Here is a 13,708-nt window from a genome sequence, read left to right on the forward strand (position 1 = left end):
CTTCTAGTTATGTGTGATGAGAAACCTGAGTCTAAGTACCATTGGTCCTTAAATCTATATTCACCTTTCATTGTGACCATTAATAACATCTCTTATTATATGTGTTTTGTAAGTCTTGCATCACTTTCTTGATTTTCTTTCTTACTTCCTCGACACTGACTTGCATAATGTCCATACTTTGAACATTTATAACACTGAATATGGCTTTTGTCAGGTTTTCTTCCATCACATATTCCTCTACATGTAGTATCACCTTTTTTATTGCTTTGGTTTGAAGATTGTCTATGATTTGATGGGCTACCTTCTTGTTTGTTTCCTCTACTAGTCTAATTGTTGTAACTTACTCTACCTTTGTTACCATTCCATCTTCCTCTGTATTTCTTTTCCTTTGCTGAATGCGCTTGTAGAGTTACACCACTCATTATCTTGCTTGCAGTTCTTCCAGCCATTCTTTGTTCATGAGATTCAAGCGTCAATTGAAGCTCTTCGTTTGTCATGCTTGACAAATCATTCTATTCTTCTATGGCTACTACCACATGATCTAATTTTGTAGCCAATGACCTCAAGATCATTGTAAATCTTGATCTTGATGTCAAAACTTCTCCACACATCTTGATTTGATTCACCAATCTCGTTACTCTAGTGAAGAAATTAACGATTCTTTCACTTTCTTCCATCTAAAGCAATTCATACGTTCTTTTATGAGTTTGTAACCTCACCCATTTCACCTTCTCAGCGCCTCCAAACGATTTCTCCAGGATGTCTAATGCTTCCTTTGCTGAGTCTACATCACCAACTTTCTCAAAGTTATATGTATCAACACATTGATGGATTATAAAGAGAGTTTTATAATATTTCTTCTTTAAATCTTTATGTGCAACCTTTTGTTCATTTGTAATATTCTCTCCAATTGATGTTACTTCATTCTTCACAAGATCCTAAAGATATTGATAATAGAAGACAACCTTAATCTACTTACACCAATTCTCATAATTCTTACTAATCAAGATTAGAAGATTTATTGGAAAATGCTCGTTCGGATGATAAGTCATTGCACTATGTCTCTTAAGAATCGCAGTCAGTGCTCTAGATACCAAATGCTGGAATTAAACCCCAATCTTGGAAATAATTCGAATCAATCTCTAAGGAACGAGAATCAATCTTACTGATTGATCACATATCTCATTCTTCACTCGTCACTTAAGTGATTTAACCACACCTTTGGTACAAGATGATTCCACCGCATAACGATTTGAAAAGAAAAGAATTTCGTGAAAGTGAATAAGGGAAGAAAAGAGAAATTAGGATTTTGGGAAAAATTGAAAGAAAATGAATCAAATTCTGCAGAGTTTCTTTCGGCATTTATTCTAATAAAATTTCTCTTATTCAACCTTTTTACAATGGCGGATACCTCCTTATTTATAGATGAGATTACTTGCACAAAAAATAATCTTTAACTAACAAACAAAATAAATGTGATGTTAATTCTTTCGACAACTATCTACTTCTACCACTATCGAATATATTTGACTTAGACAAAGAATTACATATTTAACATTTGCTAGTATCCCAAAATATCTAATACAAATACTTTCTTATTATTTTAAAGATATACAAAGTCTTTTTTCCCAAATAATCTAAAGGCTAGAATTCTAGTGGTTGATTCGAACCCGCATCACTATATTTGATCTCTCCGAACATCTACCAAGTGGATTGCTTTAACATGATTATTAAATTTAAATACTTTTAAACTTGAAATGACATAATTTTGTAATATTAAATTTAAGAGATTAATTACTATACACTGTCAGTGTAAAAAGTTTTACACTGTCGGTTCATCACCATCACTCGTTTGTATTACTTTATAGATTTTTAAAATAAAAGTCAAACTTCTTTTAATATCCAACGTCTATAATTAAGTAATGGTGTAAAACTCTTTTACACTGAGAGTGTATTTCAATTAATCTCTAAATGTAAATACTTTTAAACTTGAAATGACATAATTTTGTAATAAAAGTGGAATTGGAAAAAAATCATAGCATAAAAATTGAAAAGTAAAATGAAGCATGCATTAAAAAACCTATTTTTATGTTTCAGCACAAGGCAGTGATTCTGAACGCGGGCGGGATTTGAGAATTTGGTTCAGACTCGCGAAACAAAAACCCTCAACCTCGTTCACCAATTTGATTCGAAGATTTTTCAGTAACGCTTAAACCTTCTCAATTTCCCCATTCTGTTCCTAGGGTTTAACAAGGGGGTTTTGAGGTTTTCTTCACTCTCTGATATCGCTTTTTCACAATGTCACTTTCGTTGTTCTCCACGCCTCAGCAACCGCAACCACAGTCTCTTTTTCAACCACAGCAGCAACAATCTCCTTTTCAACAGCAAAGCAATTTGTTCCAGCAACCGCAGCAGCAACAACAACAATTTCAACAACAACAACAATTTCAACAACAGCAGCAGCAACAGCAACAACAGTTGTTTTTGTTCACTAACGATAAAACTCCTGCCAGTTACGGCACCAATTGGGCGGATCTACACCCTGATTCCCAGAAGTTTCTACTTCAGATCGAGTAGATGTTTTAATTTTTCACTTCATTCTTCAAATTGAAGATTTTTTTATTTTATTTTTAAATTCATGATTATTATTATGTTATGATTTTAGTTGCTTACTAGCTGTTATCTGTTACACAGGGAACGGATATTGGAATATAGAGATGAAAGCCAGAGACTTGATCAGTGTAATCGTCTTTATGATTCTTCAGTTTCAAATGATGGATTTGAGGTTGATGCAAGCCATATTGTTCAGGTTCTCGCTTAAACCACTTTGTTGGTTATCTATCTATGTATTCCGTTTTTGATATAAATCAGGAATATGACTTTTATGTTGGCAAAGATGTTTTTTAGTTGAGGCATATTGAAAATACTAGCTTATGATTTTGTTTTGAATATATGTGCTAAATAGGCGCAAAAAAGGAGTACATATTTATTGTTACTTTACTCTTGACTTGTGTGATTTGCTTTCTATTATTTTGTGAAGGAAGCATATCAAATTTAATTAGTTTATTTGGGAAGAATGTATGATAGAACCTGTGAATTGAAACAAGATAATCTGTTTGTATTAAGTATGTGTTAGAATTAGAGTTTGGCTAACTCATCCCTTCTATTAGGCTCTATCTTTAATCAATGTGAGACTTGGGTTTCTCCAATAGTATGGAAATGGATCAGTACTCACTTACAGTAATGGAGGAAAGAAAACCAAGCGTCAATGATTCCTACCAAGAGTACTATGCTCCTAACTAGAGAGAAAATTCTCCTAACCAACTCTAACAATATTTCTCAATGCCTTTCCTCACCCATCTTGCTCTAATCAAATAGACAGTTCACTCATAACAGAATGCTAGGAGAATTGCCAGGTCACTACTATTCCTTCTCTAACTTCTCTATTCAGCTTAGTTGTTGGGGGTTTAGGCCCAACTCAGTGTCCGATCAACGTATGTGACCTCAATAACATGATCTTTGACCATTGAATTTTTTAGTTTGTCATCTAATACCACTGGCCAGACCTACAAGCCTATTTTTGAGATATGTCTACAGGCCTATTTTTGAGATATGTTATTAAGAAAGATCTCGAGATTAATGATTTGGATAGAAGCATGGTCCTTGATAAAACATTATGGCGAAAGTTGATCCATGTAGTCGACCCCACTTAGTGGGGTAAGGCTTTGTTGTTGTTGTTGTTGTTGTTGTTGTTGTTGTTTAAGCATGCTGGTTTTTTATGATGTGGTTGAAATCTATTGTTCTATTTCTGTTTACTTTCTCTTACTGTTAAGCAGTTTTTCATCATAACATTGTTTTGAAATGGTTAAATTGCTTCCTTCTCTCTTAATATTTTGCTTAATGTAATCTATTCATGGAATAACAGATATTTTCTGATGTTTATTAGGAACTTGGTGGAATCAGCACTGCTATGGAACGGCAGAAAACTTTGCTACATGAATTGATGTCAGTTGTTAAAGATATGTTACGTAATACAGAGGTTGCTGTTCGATCCTTTATGATCCTACGTCCAAGGTTCCATCATCCTAGTGGGGGAGCATCAAGTGCCACTGCCCCATCACAGACCCCTGGAGCAACAACACCTAGTTTGAACAGCCAACCAACATCTACATCTATAGTGCCCGTTTTTGATTTCTACAGTGGTCTTCCAAAGAAACCATCACCCTTTTTACAGCAAACAATTCTTCGATTTGAGAAATATCTTGGCGAATGTCATCAGTGGATTCAAGAGTTAGAGCAGCTGCTTCTCCTAGAATCTGAAAAAAATGCTTCTAATAATGGATCCTCGTTATTGCAGTCTCTTCCCAAAGTCATGACAAATGTGCATGACTTTTTTGTTCACGTGGCTGCAAAGGTAAAGTAAAGAGAAACAAATATAACTTTTTAAAACGACATCACACCATACTGCTATGGGTGTACGCACTTCGCTATAAATCTTATGAATTAAACTCTATTCGTTATTACTTTCAGAATATGACATGTAAATTTATGACTGTAGAACTTTTGAATCTTGACACTTTAATCACTTGTATCTTTTCCTTTGTACTTAACTATTTTTAAATTTAACTTACCAAGAGATTTTTTTTCTTCCATTTGTTCATGTCATGTTAGGAGCTATTTATTGAAATTTAATCAATGCAGTTCATTCATTTTCCTAATGCTTTTCAATTTGAAATCGTTATATATATATATATATATATATATATATTCTTAATATGCAACTATGATAGACCTCTAAAGCATGTATAAGTCTCTAAGTTTACCAGAGAAGGAAGAGAGGAAGGGAAGGAATGGACATGTGTTTGGAGAAGTCTATTTGGAGGAAAAAGTGGTGAAGTGGTGTCCAACAGAATGGGCAGGTAACAGGAGGATATTGGAGGTAGGACGTGGGATGCGCAGGGAGAGTGGGGATTTTATGGGTGTAGTATCGGATCATTGTTTACTCATAGGATAGCTAATGTCATAGGGCTGCTTCTATGATATTTCCTTTATTTTCTGTAGTTTATGTTCTTGTAAGGAGCTAGTCTTCATTGTTTTATTTGTAAAATAACAATTTCTATCAAAATGCTATACTTTGCACCATCTTCCATTTCCTACTGTGTATCAAACAATACCAAAACTCGGTGTAATACACATGATAACACGTGGTTGTCCTGTTCAAAAAATTCTCATGCAGATATAAAAATGTGCTTCACAATATTTACCAATTCTAATTTATGGTAATAATAACATGTTACTTAATAATGCTTATTCAGGTGGAGAGCATTCATCAGTACATGGAATCTATGAAATCAGCATACCTAGCTGATCAGCGCCGCCGAGGGGAGGTGAATGATCCATTTCTAGAGGCTGACCGGCGAGAAACTGCAAGACAAGAAGCTGCATCAAAAAGAGTTCATCCGACATTGCATTTACCTGCAAATTCACAACCCTCAACTCAAGTTGCTGGGTTGTTTTCCAGTTCAGGAACTCAAGGAGCATTGACTGCCCAACAGACTGCTGCAACAACTTCATCTTTGTCAACAGGAAGTGGTTTGTCTCTTTTTAGCACACCGACTTCAGCTCCATCGTCATCTATGTCATCTTTGTTTGCAACACCAACAACTCCGGCTCAAGGAACCTCATGGTTTGGATCATCTAGTGCTACGCCTCAAACCTCACTTTTTGGTTCTGCATCATCATCGCTACCCGGTGCGACATCAACTCCCTCTCTGTTCGGTAATAGTACTCCATTGTTTAGTTCAACTCCGGCTGCAAGTTCACTCTTTTCAACTCCGTTTGCTTCAGGTACTTTCTTGATTCATACTTTGTCTTAATCACCTTATGTTCAAGTGTCAACAAATTGCGTAGTTGTTTTAGATGTAAATTGTTTTGGAAATCAAGGCTAATGCAGCACAGCAGAAGACGTAGAATATTTTTTTTGACAAGAGAAGAGAGGACCTAAAAGATCAAAATTAGGTTTTCTTGGGATCCCTGAAGGAAGAAGTTAAGGGAAGTTAGGTCTTCTAAAGAATATTTGAGGACTAGAGTGGTTCAAGTGAAAAGATTTAGGGTTAGCCTGCAAGATTGGGGCTTTGTGGAATTTTGGAAATATTCAGGCAAGGAATTATTAGGAATTTGATAAGGTGAATGATCGGTGCTTCTTGCTAAGCAAATGGAGTCTCGTCACTTTTAAGGGAAAATTAGTATTGTATAAGAAATTAACTTATGTGTCACATCTAAGAAAAGACATATCATATATTGAAGTAATCTCTTCATTAGTTATATATTTTGTGTAGTTGGTTATATGTTATAAATAGATAATGTTAACCTTGGGGGGTAATTACAATTAGTCCACAGCTTAAGGCCCAAGCTAAATAACCAGCTTCTTATAACTAGATATTGTGTTTTAGGATCTTTAATCACTAATATATCAGTAGAACTAAAAATACAATTGTTGACCCATATTTGTATATTACTAGGGATTTACTTGCATTCCATCCTAATACTAAATTCAATCGTTAGAATTTTCTGAAATTTATTCTTATATCCTGTGGGTTATACTCAACATCAAGGTGTTTTTTGAAGCTTTGCATGTGCCTAATACAATGCCGGTCCTGTTTTAGTTTCATTTTTCAAATTTCCTTTTATGTATGCTTATGATTAAAATGATTAGCAAATGTGAGTTCACTATTTTTTTGAAGCAATTCTTGTTTGCAACCAGGTCATTGAAATTACTGTTCATAATAACCAAACCAGTCAGGGTACTGGTAAAGATAGAGGTTTTTGGTTGAGGCTCAGCTGAAGTTGAACATAAATTTCATATATACATATATATTTTATTAAATTGGTTTATTAATTTATAACCATATGTAAAAAAAACTTAATATACATAGGACGGGTTTATAAATAAATATTTGGTCCCCATGTTTCTACCGGTTGCAAGAATTGGTACCCTATGTTTCTATTGGTTGCAAGAATTGGTACCCTATGTTTCTACCGGTTGCAAGAATTGGTACCCTATGTTTCTTATTGGTTGCAAGAATTGGTACCCCTATGTCTCTTCCCCTATGTTTCTATTGGTTGCAAGAATTGGTACCCTATGTCTCTTCCGGTTGCCAGAATAGTCCGAACTTCTCATCCTCTATTAGTCTCGTCTTGATTTTAATCAAGCCAAACCCTTGTATGACAAGCTCTTATTTGTCCTCCATTGGGCATATTAATAGGAGTGAGATTGAATTTGGGTTATAGATAGGAAAGTAGTTAAGTATTTTTTCTTGAAAAGGAAAAAATTATTAAAACACTGTAATCCAAGCACATGAAATGCTAGGATTAAGCAGGATTACTAAAACCAATCACTTTCAAAGAGTGATAGTCAAGTGATACACCAAACAATACATATCAATACCAAACACAACACGATCTTTGTGGCCGCACACAATAACCACCAGCAAAATTTATACAGCAGATAGCACACTGATAGATTCAGAATAGTATGTAAGATAAGGGAAGAACAATACACTTGAATATAATACTCTCCTGGAATTAAACTGAGGATAACCCCTGCAGTAGCAGTTACATAATACACAATAACTGTATTATTAATTACAACCACTAGGATTAAAGAGCCTATTCTCTCCCAAACCAAACCAACCAATAATAAACTGAATGAGAGACTTTCTCATTCTTTATTCTACTTAAATACATTACACTTAATTACATAATTTGGGCCTAATTTACTGGATCTTGGGCCTACGCCTAACATATACATTAATAATTGGAGGTCTCCTAACACACATAGCAGGAAACCAGATAAGTGACAGTTTAAACTGTTACATTCATTATATAATAATAATTGGTTTAAACATGTGAAGTCTACATGGTTCAACTGGTTTTCTTTTCTGGCTCAAATACTGGTTTTTGAACAGTTGTTTAGGGCCATTTGAATTTGATCTAGCAGCAGTAGGGAAGATTCCCTTTCCCATTCTGACCAGTTGGTCCGGTTCCTTTTGAAAACCTGCTAGGAGTTAGAATAATGCCTAATTAATTAGAGTAAATAGTAGTTAAGGATTGTTCTACAAGTTAATTAAACTTGCTTTAGGGCTATTTGTATAAATCGGAGAATACGATGTAAGTTGATCATTATTGAATAATGTAAACATGAGCAGTGACTCTATTGTGAGGGGGAAACCCTTGGAGGAGAGATTTCTCTCCTACTCTTTCATATTTCGTAATAAAGTTGTTCTTTCTTTGGAATCCAATGGTTGAGTTCCTAGCAAAACCTGATTAAAATAATTAATTGTATTATTATTGAACCTGACTGAAAGAGATAAAAAAGAAACTGAAACCTGATGCCTCCCTCCCTCTCATTTTATCATGACAAGAAAAAGGAGGGTGGTTGGGATTCAATTCATCTTTCTTAATGTTATCTTCAAACCATGTTGACCATTTTTTCTTACTCAGGTGCTGCAACAGGATCAGGAGCAAGCTTTGGGGGATCTGTAAGTAAACTATAACATCTCGGGCTTATTAATAGATTCTGTTAGAATCAATCATTATGATCTGTAGGTTTAGTGATTTCTTTTATAGCGTGAATGGCCACACCCTTTAAGCTTTCTTTTCTATGATGTTATTGCAGAAAAATCCACGGCCGAAATCCAGAACTGCTCGGCGCTGATAGAAGCAATCTGAAATCATGAAGTTGATGAGACCCTTTTCTGCTACCAAACACATATGAATGTACCACTTGAAGTATCAGTCTTTCCTTGTTAGATGATCTTAAAATGATTTTTGCTATTAATCTGATGTCTTCCATTAGGCTTTTACAGCGGGTTACTGTTGAGCCCATTTTTTTAAACATTTGTCTAGGTTAGCTGATTTTGAATGCTAAAATTTCCCGAATTGTAGTTATAGCTTCTTTCCTAGTTTGAACTTGATCCATCATTCATTGTTGTAAAAGATATCAGATCTAGGCATCAGTTGTATGGCTCCGTTTTACTTATATATTTCAATGTTGATAGTTGGTCTTTGATTTTTATTTTAGAATGGGCTAGTGTTAAATTTCACTCGACCCTCATGTTTCCTTGAAAAAGACATGCGTATTTCTTGGGGACAGTGGCGGAGACAGGTCTAACATATATAGTTTTATTCTTCAAACCATCTCAGGATTGTAAGTGAAGCAATTTTTGTTTGTGTAAGTGTGAATTCTGGATGACTGAAGTTAAGTTCTTATGTCACATCATAAGGAATAGCAGTGGATCCATCTAAAGTTGAAGCGGTGATTAATTGAAAAAGACCGAAAAATATTTCCGAAGTAAGAAGTTTCTTAGGGTTGACAGATTACTATTGAAGGTTCACTAAAGGATTCTCTCAGTTATTTTTCCAATGACTCGACTTACTCGGAAGGAGATTTCTTTTAGTTGGGATTCGAAGTGTGAACAAAGTTTCATGACTTTGAAGGAAAGGTTGACACTTACTTCTGTTTTAATTATTCTTGATCCTAGTAAGTCATATGAAGTATTTTGTGATGCCTCTAAGAAGGAATTAGGAGGAGTGCTAATGCAGAATGGTCAAGTTGTAGCATATGTCTCTCGTCAGTTGAAAATCCATGAAGAGAATTACTCGACACATGATCTTAAGTTAACAACTTTTGTTTTTACCTTAATGGTGTGGCGTCACTACTTGTACGAAGTATGTTTTGAAATGTTTAGTGACAACAAGAGTCTGAAATCTTTGTTTGATCAGAAGGAGTTGAACATGCGTCAAAGGAGATGGATGCAATACTTGAAGGATTTTGATTTTGAGCTAAAGTACTATCCAGACAAAACAAATAAAGTTGCAGATGCATTAACGGAAAGAGATACACAAAGTTGAGCAAATGATGTTAGATTATGCATTATTAGAAGAGTTTCACGATCTTAACCTTCAGTTTGCTTGGACTCAGAATGGTGTGATAATGGAAAATTTGAATGTTATTTCCAACCTAAAAAGAATAAATCCAGCAGGGACAAATGTTAGATGAGAAGTTGCAGGATATGTTGATTCAATCGGGTTTTACTCAAGCTACAAATGAATTTGTTCTTTTTAACCAAAGGATTTGTGTTCCTAATGATGCTGAGTTGAAAAGAAAAGTTTTGGAGGAGGCTCATAAAGGTGCATTTACCATACACCCAGATTCCTCAAAGATGTATCAAGACTTAAAGAAAGACTATTGGTGGCCTCGGATGAAAAAAGATATTGTAGAGTATGTGTCTGAATGTGTTGTATGCTAACAAGTAAAGATTGAACACCAGAAGCCAGGTGGTTTGTTGCGACCCTTAAAGATTCTATTATGGAAATGGGATAGTATTTCAATGGATTTTGCAGTTGGGTTGCCTCGTATGCAAAGTGGTTGTGATCTATTTGGGTGATTGCGGATCAATTAACTATGTCTGCACATTTCCTAGCTGTGAAAACTACTTACAAGGCAAGTCATCTTGCACATTTGTTTATTTCAGAGATTGTAAGATTACATGGCGTCCCCACTAGTATTGTATCAGATAGAGATCCAAATTTTACTTCAAGATTTTAGAGAGCATTTCAGCAGGCAATGTGATCGAAGTTGTGTTTGAGTACGTGTAATCATCATCAGACGGATGGTCAGACTCAGAGGACGATACAAACCTTGGAGGATATGTTAAGGGCTTGTGTGCTTGTAAGCGGATGAAACTGGAAAGAGCTCTTGCCATTGATTGAATTTTCATACAACAATAGTTACCATGCGAGTATCAGTATGACTCCTTATGAAACATTGTATAGGAGGAAATGCAGAACACCTTTGTGTTGGACGGAAGTTGGTGAAGAAAGGATATTAGGACAAGAGGTTGTTCAAGAGACTACAAAAAAGATAAGAGTGATTCGTAATAAGGTAAAGAAAGCACAAAATCGTTAGAAGAGTTATGCAAATAATAGGAGAAGACCATTAGAATTTGAAGAAGGTGACCACGTGTTCCTGAAGGTTACTCCAAGATTGGGATTGAAAGGACCGTTTAAGTCACGAAAGTTAAATCCGAGATACATGAGACGATATCAGATTATAGAGAGGATTGGTGTTGTAGCTTACATATTAGTCTTACCACATTCTTTATCTGAGATGCACAATGTTTTCCACATATCTCAACTCCGAAAGTTCAGTCCTGATTCCCTACAGTCTATTCTCCCAGATTCAGTGGAAGTAAAAGCAGACCTAACATTTACACCTCAAGCAAGTCGTGTTGTGGGAAGAGAAACTAAGGTGTTGATAAACAAGAAGATTTCTCTTGTTAAAGTTCAGTGGGATGAATCACATCCGAGCGATGCTACTTGGGAGCTTGAGTCTGAGATGTGAAGCTTACCCTCATCTTTTCCAGGTAATATTTAAATTCGAGGACACATTTTTATTTAAGAGGGGAGGATGTAATACCCCGTATTTTTCTTAAATACTCAAATTCATATAAGTTGAGATCAACTGAGTTCCTATGTGCTCTGAAAGTTATCAGTTGGGATAAATAGAGTAACTAGTGAACTCAGATTGACTTAATTAATATTATTTGGAACTGACATTTTATTAATTGAAACAAGAAAAGACATTTTGATAACATTAATAATGAGTCAATCACTCTAGTAGAACAAATAATAAGTTTAGTAGCACTTGAGATATTTTTTCTAGTATCTATATTCTTTTTGAACCACACAAAATCCTCCTTTTATTTTGTCCACATGTTTCTACCAATGACCACTTACCACCACATGTAGTGAAACATGTTTCTTAGTATCATTTTTGCAATGCATCAGGGAACATTATCAAAGAAATAGAAAGAGGGCATAGTGGAGAAAGAAGGAAAACTAGAATACGAGAAGAAACTTAGAGGAAACTTGGAAGCTTGGATCTTCATCATCATTTCATCTCATCATTTTTTCAACAACTTCATCTCATTTGCAATGTGGATTCTAGTTAAAAACTTGTGATATTTAGTAGTTAGGGTTTGTTGAATCATATGATAGTTAGAGAAATCCATGATAGTATGATAATTATTTTCTCTTGATCATGCAAATTGCCATGAAGAATGATTCCACCATGTTCTTGATATGTTTCTTGTGTTCTTATGTCTATGAAATTGTTGTTGTTCTTGTTCCTATTGTTGTCATTGTTGTTATCTTTGATTTCATGATGTCTTGGATCATTGGATGCATCAAGATGATGATTTTTGGTGTTTTTCTCACCCAAATGCGTCCATATACTGTTATGGTTCGTTACAGTTCGCTACCGTTCGCTAAGAGAAGTCAGGGGAAGTTGCTTCTGACTTGGTTTGTTAGGAGTTCGCTCATCTAAGTTTGTTCGCTGGAGCTCGCTAAACGAACTTGTCTGCACTAAGAAAAATACTTTGATTCTTGTTTTCACCATAACTCGATAATCGTAACCCCGATTAACGCAAGATCGAAAGTGTTAGAAAACTTGTTTAAAACTCAATATGATCATGATAATTTCTTGCATATTGTTTGTGATGAATGGAATGCGCTCTCTTTTCTTATGTGTGTGCCTTATGACATATGTTGTAATATGTAATCACTAAATCAACAATAATTGAGAGAAATACTTGATGAACTAAGTGAGTTAACCTAGTGATGTAATTAAGTTAAAAAGTTAGACATATGACTTAGATAACATTAGACGGCGATGTTTATTCGGTATGATACCTAGGTGAGTACTATGGATGACTGATCGCCATAGTTGAGAGTGATATGTCTTGCATGAAACATGTTGTGTTGTTGTGTGATTAAGGTGAATGTGATCACCTTGTGATTGTCGAATACAATCACATTGTGTTTCTATCTAGTCACGTAGTCGGAAACAACCCCTTGATTGTGCCGTCCCAAGTTGCGATGGTTACATAGAGTAAGAATTGGGATGTACGCACCGATACTTGAACGAGGTGAGTCCCATACGAGTAAAATGCTTGAAATGCGTTTGAAGTTCCATATGAAGCGACGATTCTTGAAGTGGATGTTATCACTTGGAATTCGAAGTCCATGCGTATGTCAAAGTGTGAAACAAAGATCCGTGACCAGTGTCGATAACCCTAGACGTAGGGTTTGCCGAGGAAAGATATCTTGATATGGTTTTCGATTAGTGATTGTTTGAGTTGATGAACTCAAGATGCATGTTTCCATACATTGCGAGTTTTGTGTACTCAAGTTTTTTCCCCTTTTGTGACTTGAGTTATGATTTTGATTAGAACCTCGTAGAGCCGAGTGGACCCATAAGATAGGGAGCCCACTGAGATTATTATCTCACCCCATGTTTGTTGATTATTTTCAGGTAGTTATGAGCATGTGACGGGTAAGGACAAGATAACTTGATATCCTTGCTTACTTGACTATTTTGAATGACTTTTCCGCGGTGCTTATGTTTATTTTGAGATCATTCTATAATGATCTAGTTCCTAGTTTTATTTTAGACACCTTTGACACCTTTGTACATAATGTGCCATAGTTGTAGTTTCTTTTTGAATATGTATTATGCACAATATTATCATTAGACATTTATGTATTTCAGTACCACCATTACAACTGTGTATAATATTTAATTTCTAGCCATGTATTATAAGTTATATATATAACTTGCAAACAAGAGACGAATATAAGTTATATA

The 13,708-nt window shown here is 35.1% G+C and overlaps 1 protein-coding gene across 1 annotated transcript; it reads left to right on the forward strand.

The window, feature by feature from the left end:
- Positions 1 to 2,058: 2,058 nt before the first annotated feature.
- LOC127120332 (nuclear pore complex protein NUP58) lies at positions 2,059 to 9,076 on the forward strand. Its single transcript, XM_051050743.1, has 6 exons — positions 2,059 to 2,573; positions 2,695 to 2,809; positions 3,947 to 4,414; positions 5,316 to 5,847; positions 8,503 to 8,540; positions 8,678 to 9,076. Exons 1-6 carry the CDS (start codon positions 2,299 to 2,301, stop codon positions 8,714 to 8,716), a joined length of 1,467 nt encoding a protein of 488 aa, XP_050906700.1. The 5' UTR covers positions 2,059 to 2,298; the 3' UTR covers positions 8,717 to 9,076.
- Positions 9,077 to 13,708: the final 4,632 nt, after the last annotated feature.

Source organism: Lathyrus oleraceus, chromosome 2, assembly GCF_024323335.1.
Source record: "Lathyrus oleraceus cultivar Zhongwan6 chromosome 2, CAAS_Psat_ZW6_1.0, whole genome shotgun sequence".
Taxonomy (NCBI): domain Eukaryota; kingdom Viridiplantae; phylum Streptophyta; class Magnoliopsida; order Fabales; family Fabaceae; genus Lathyrus; species Lathyrus oleraceus.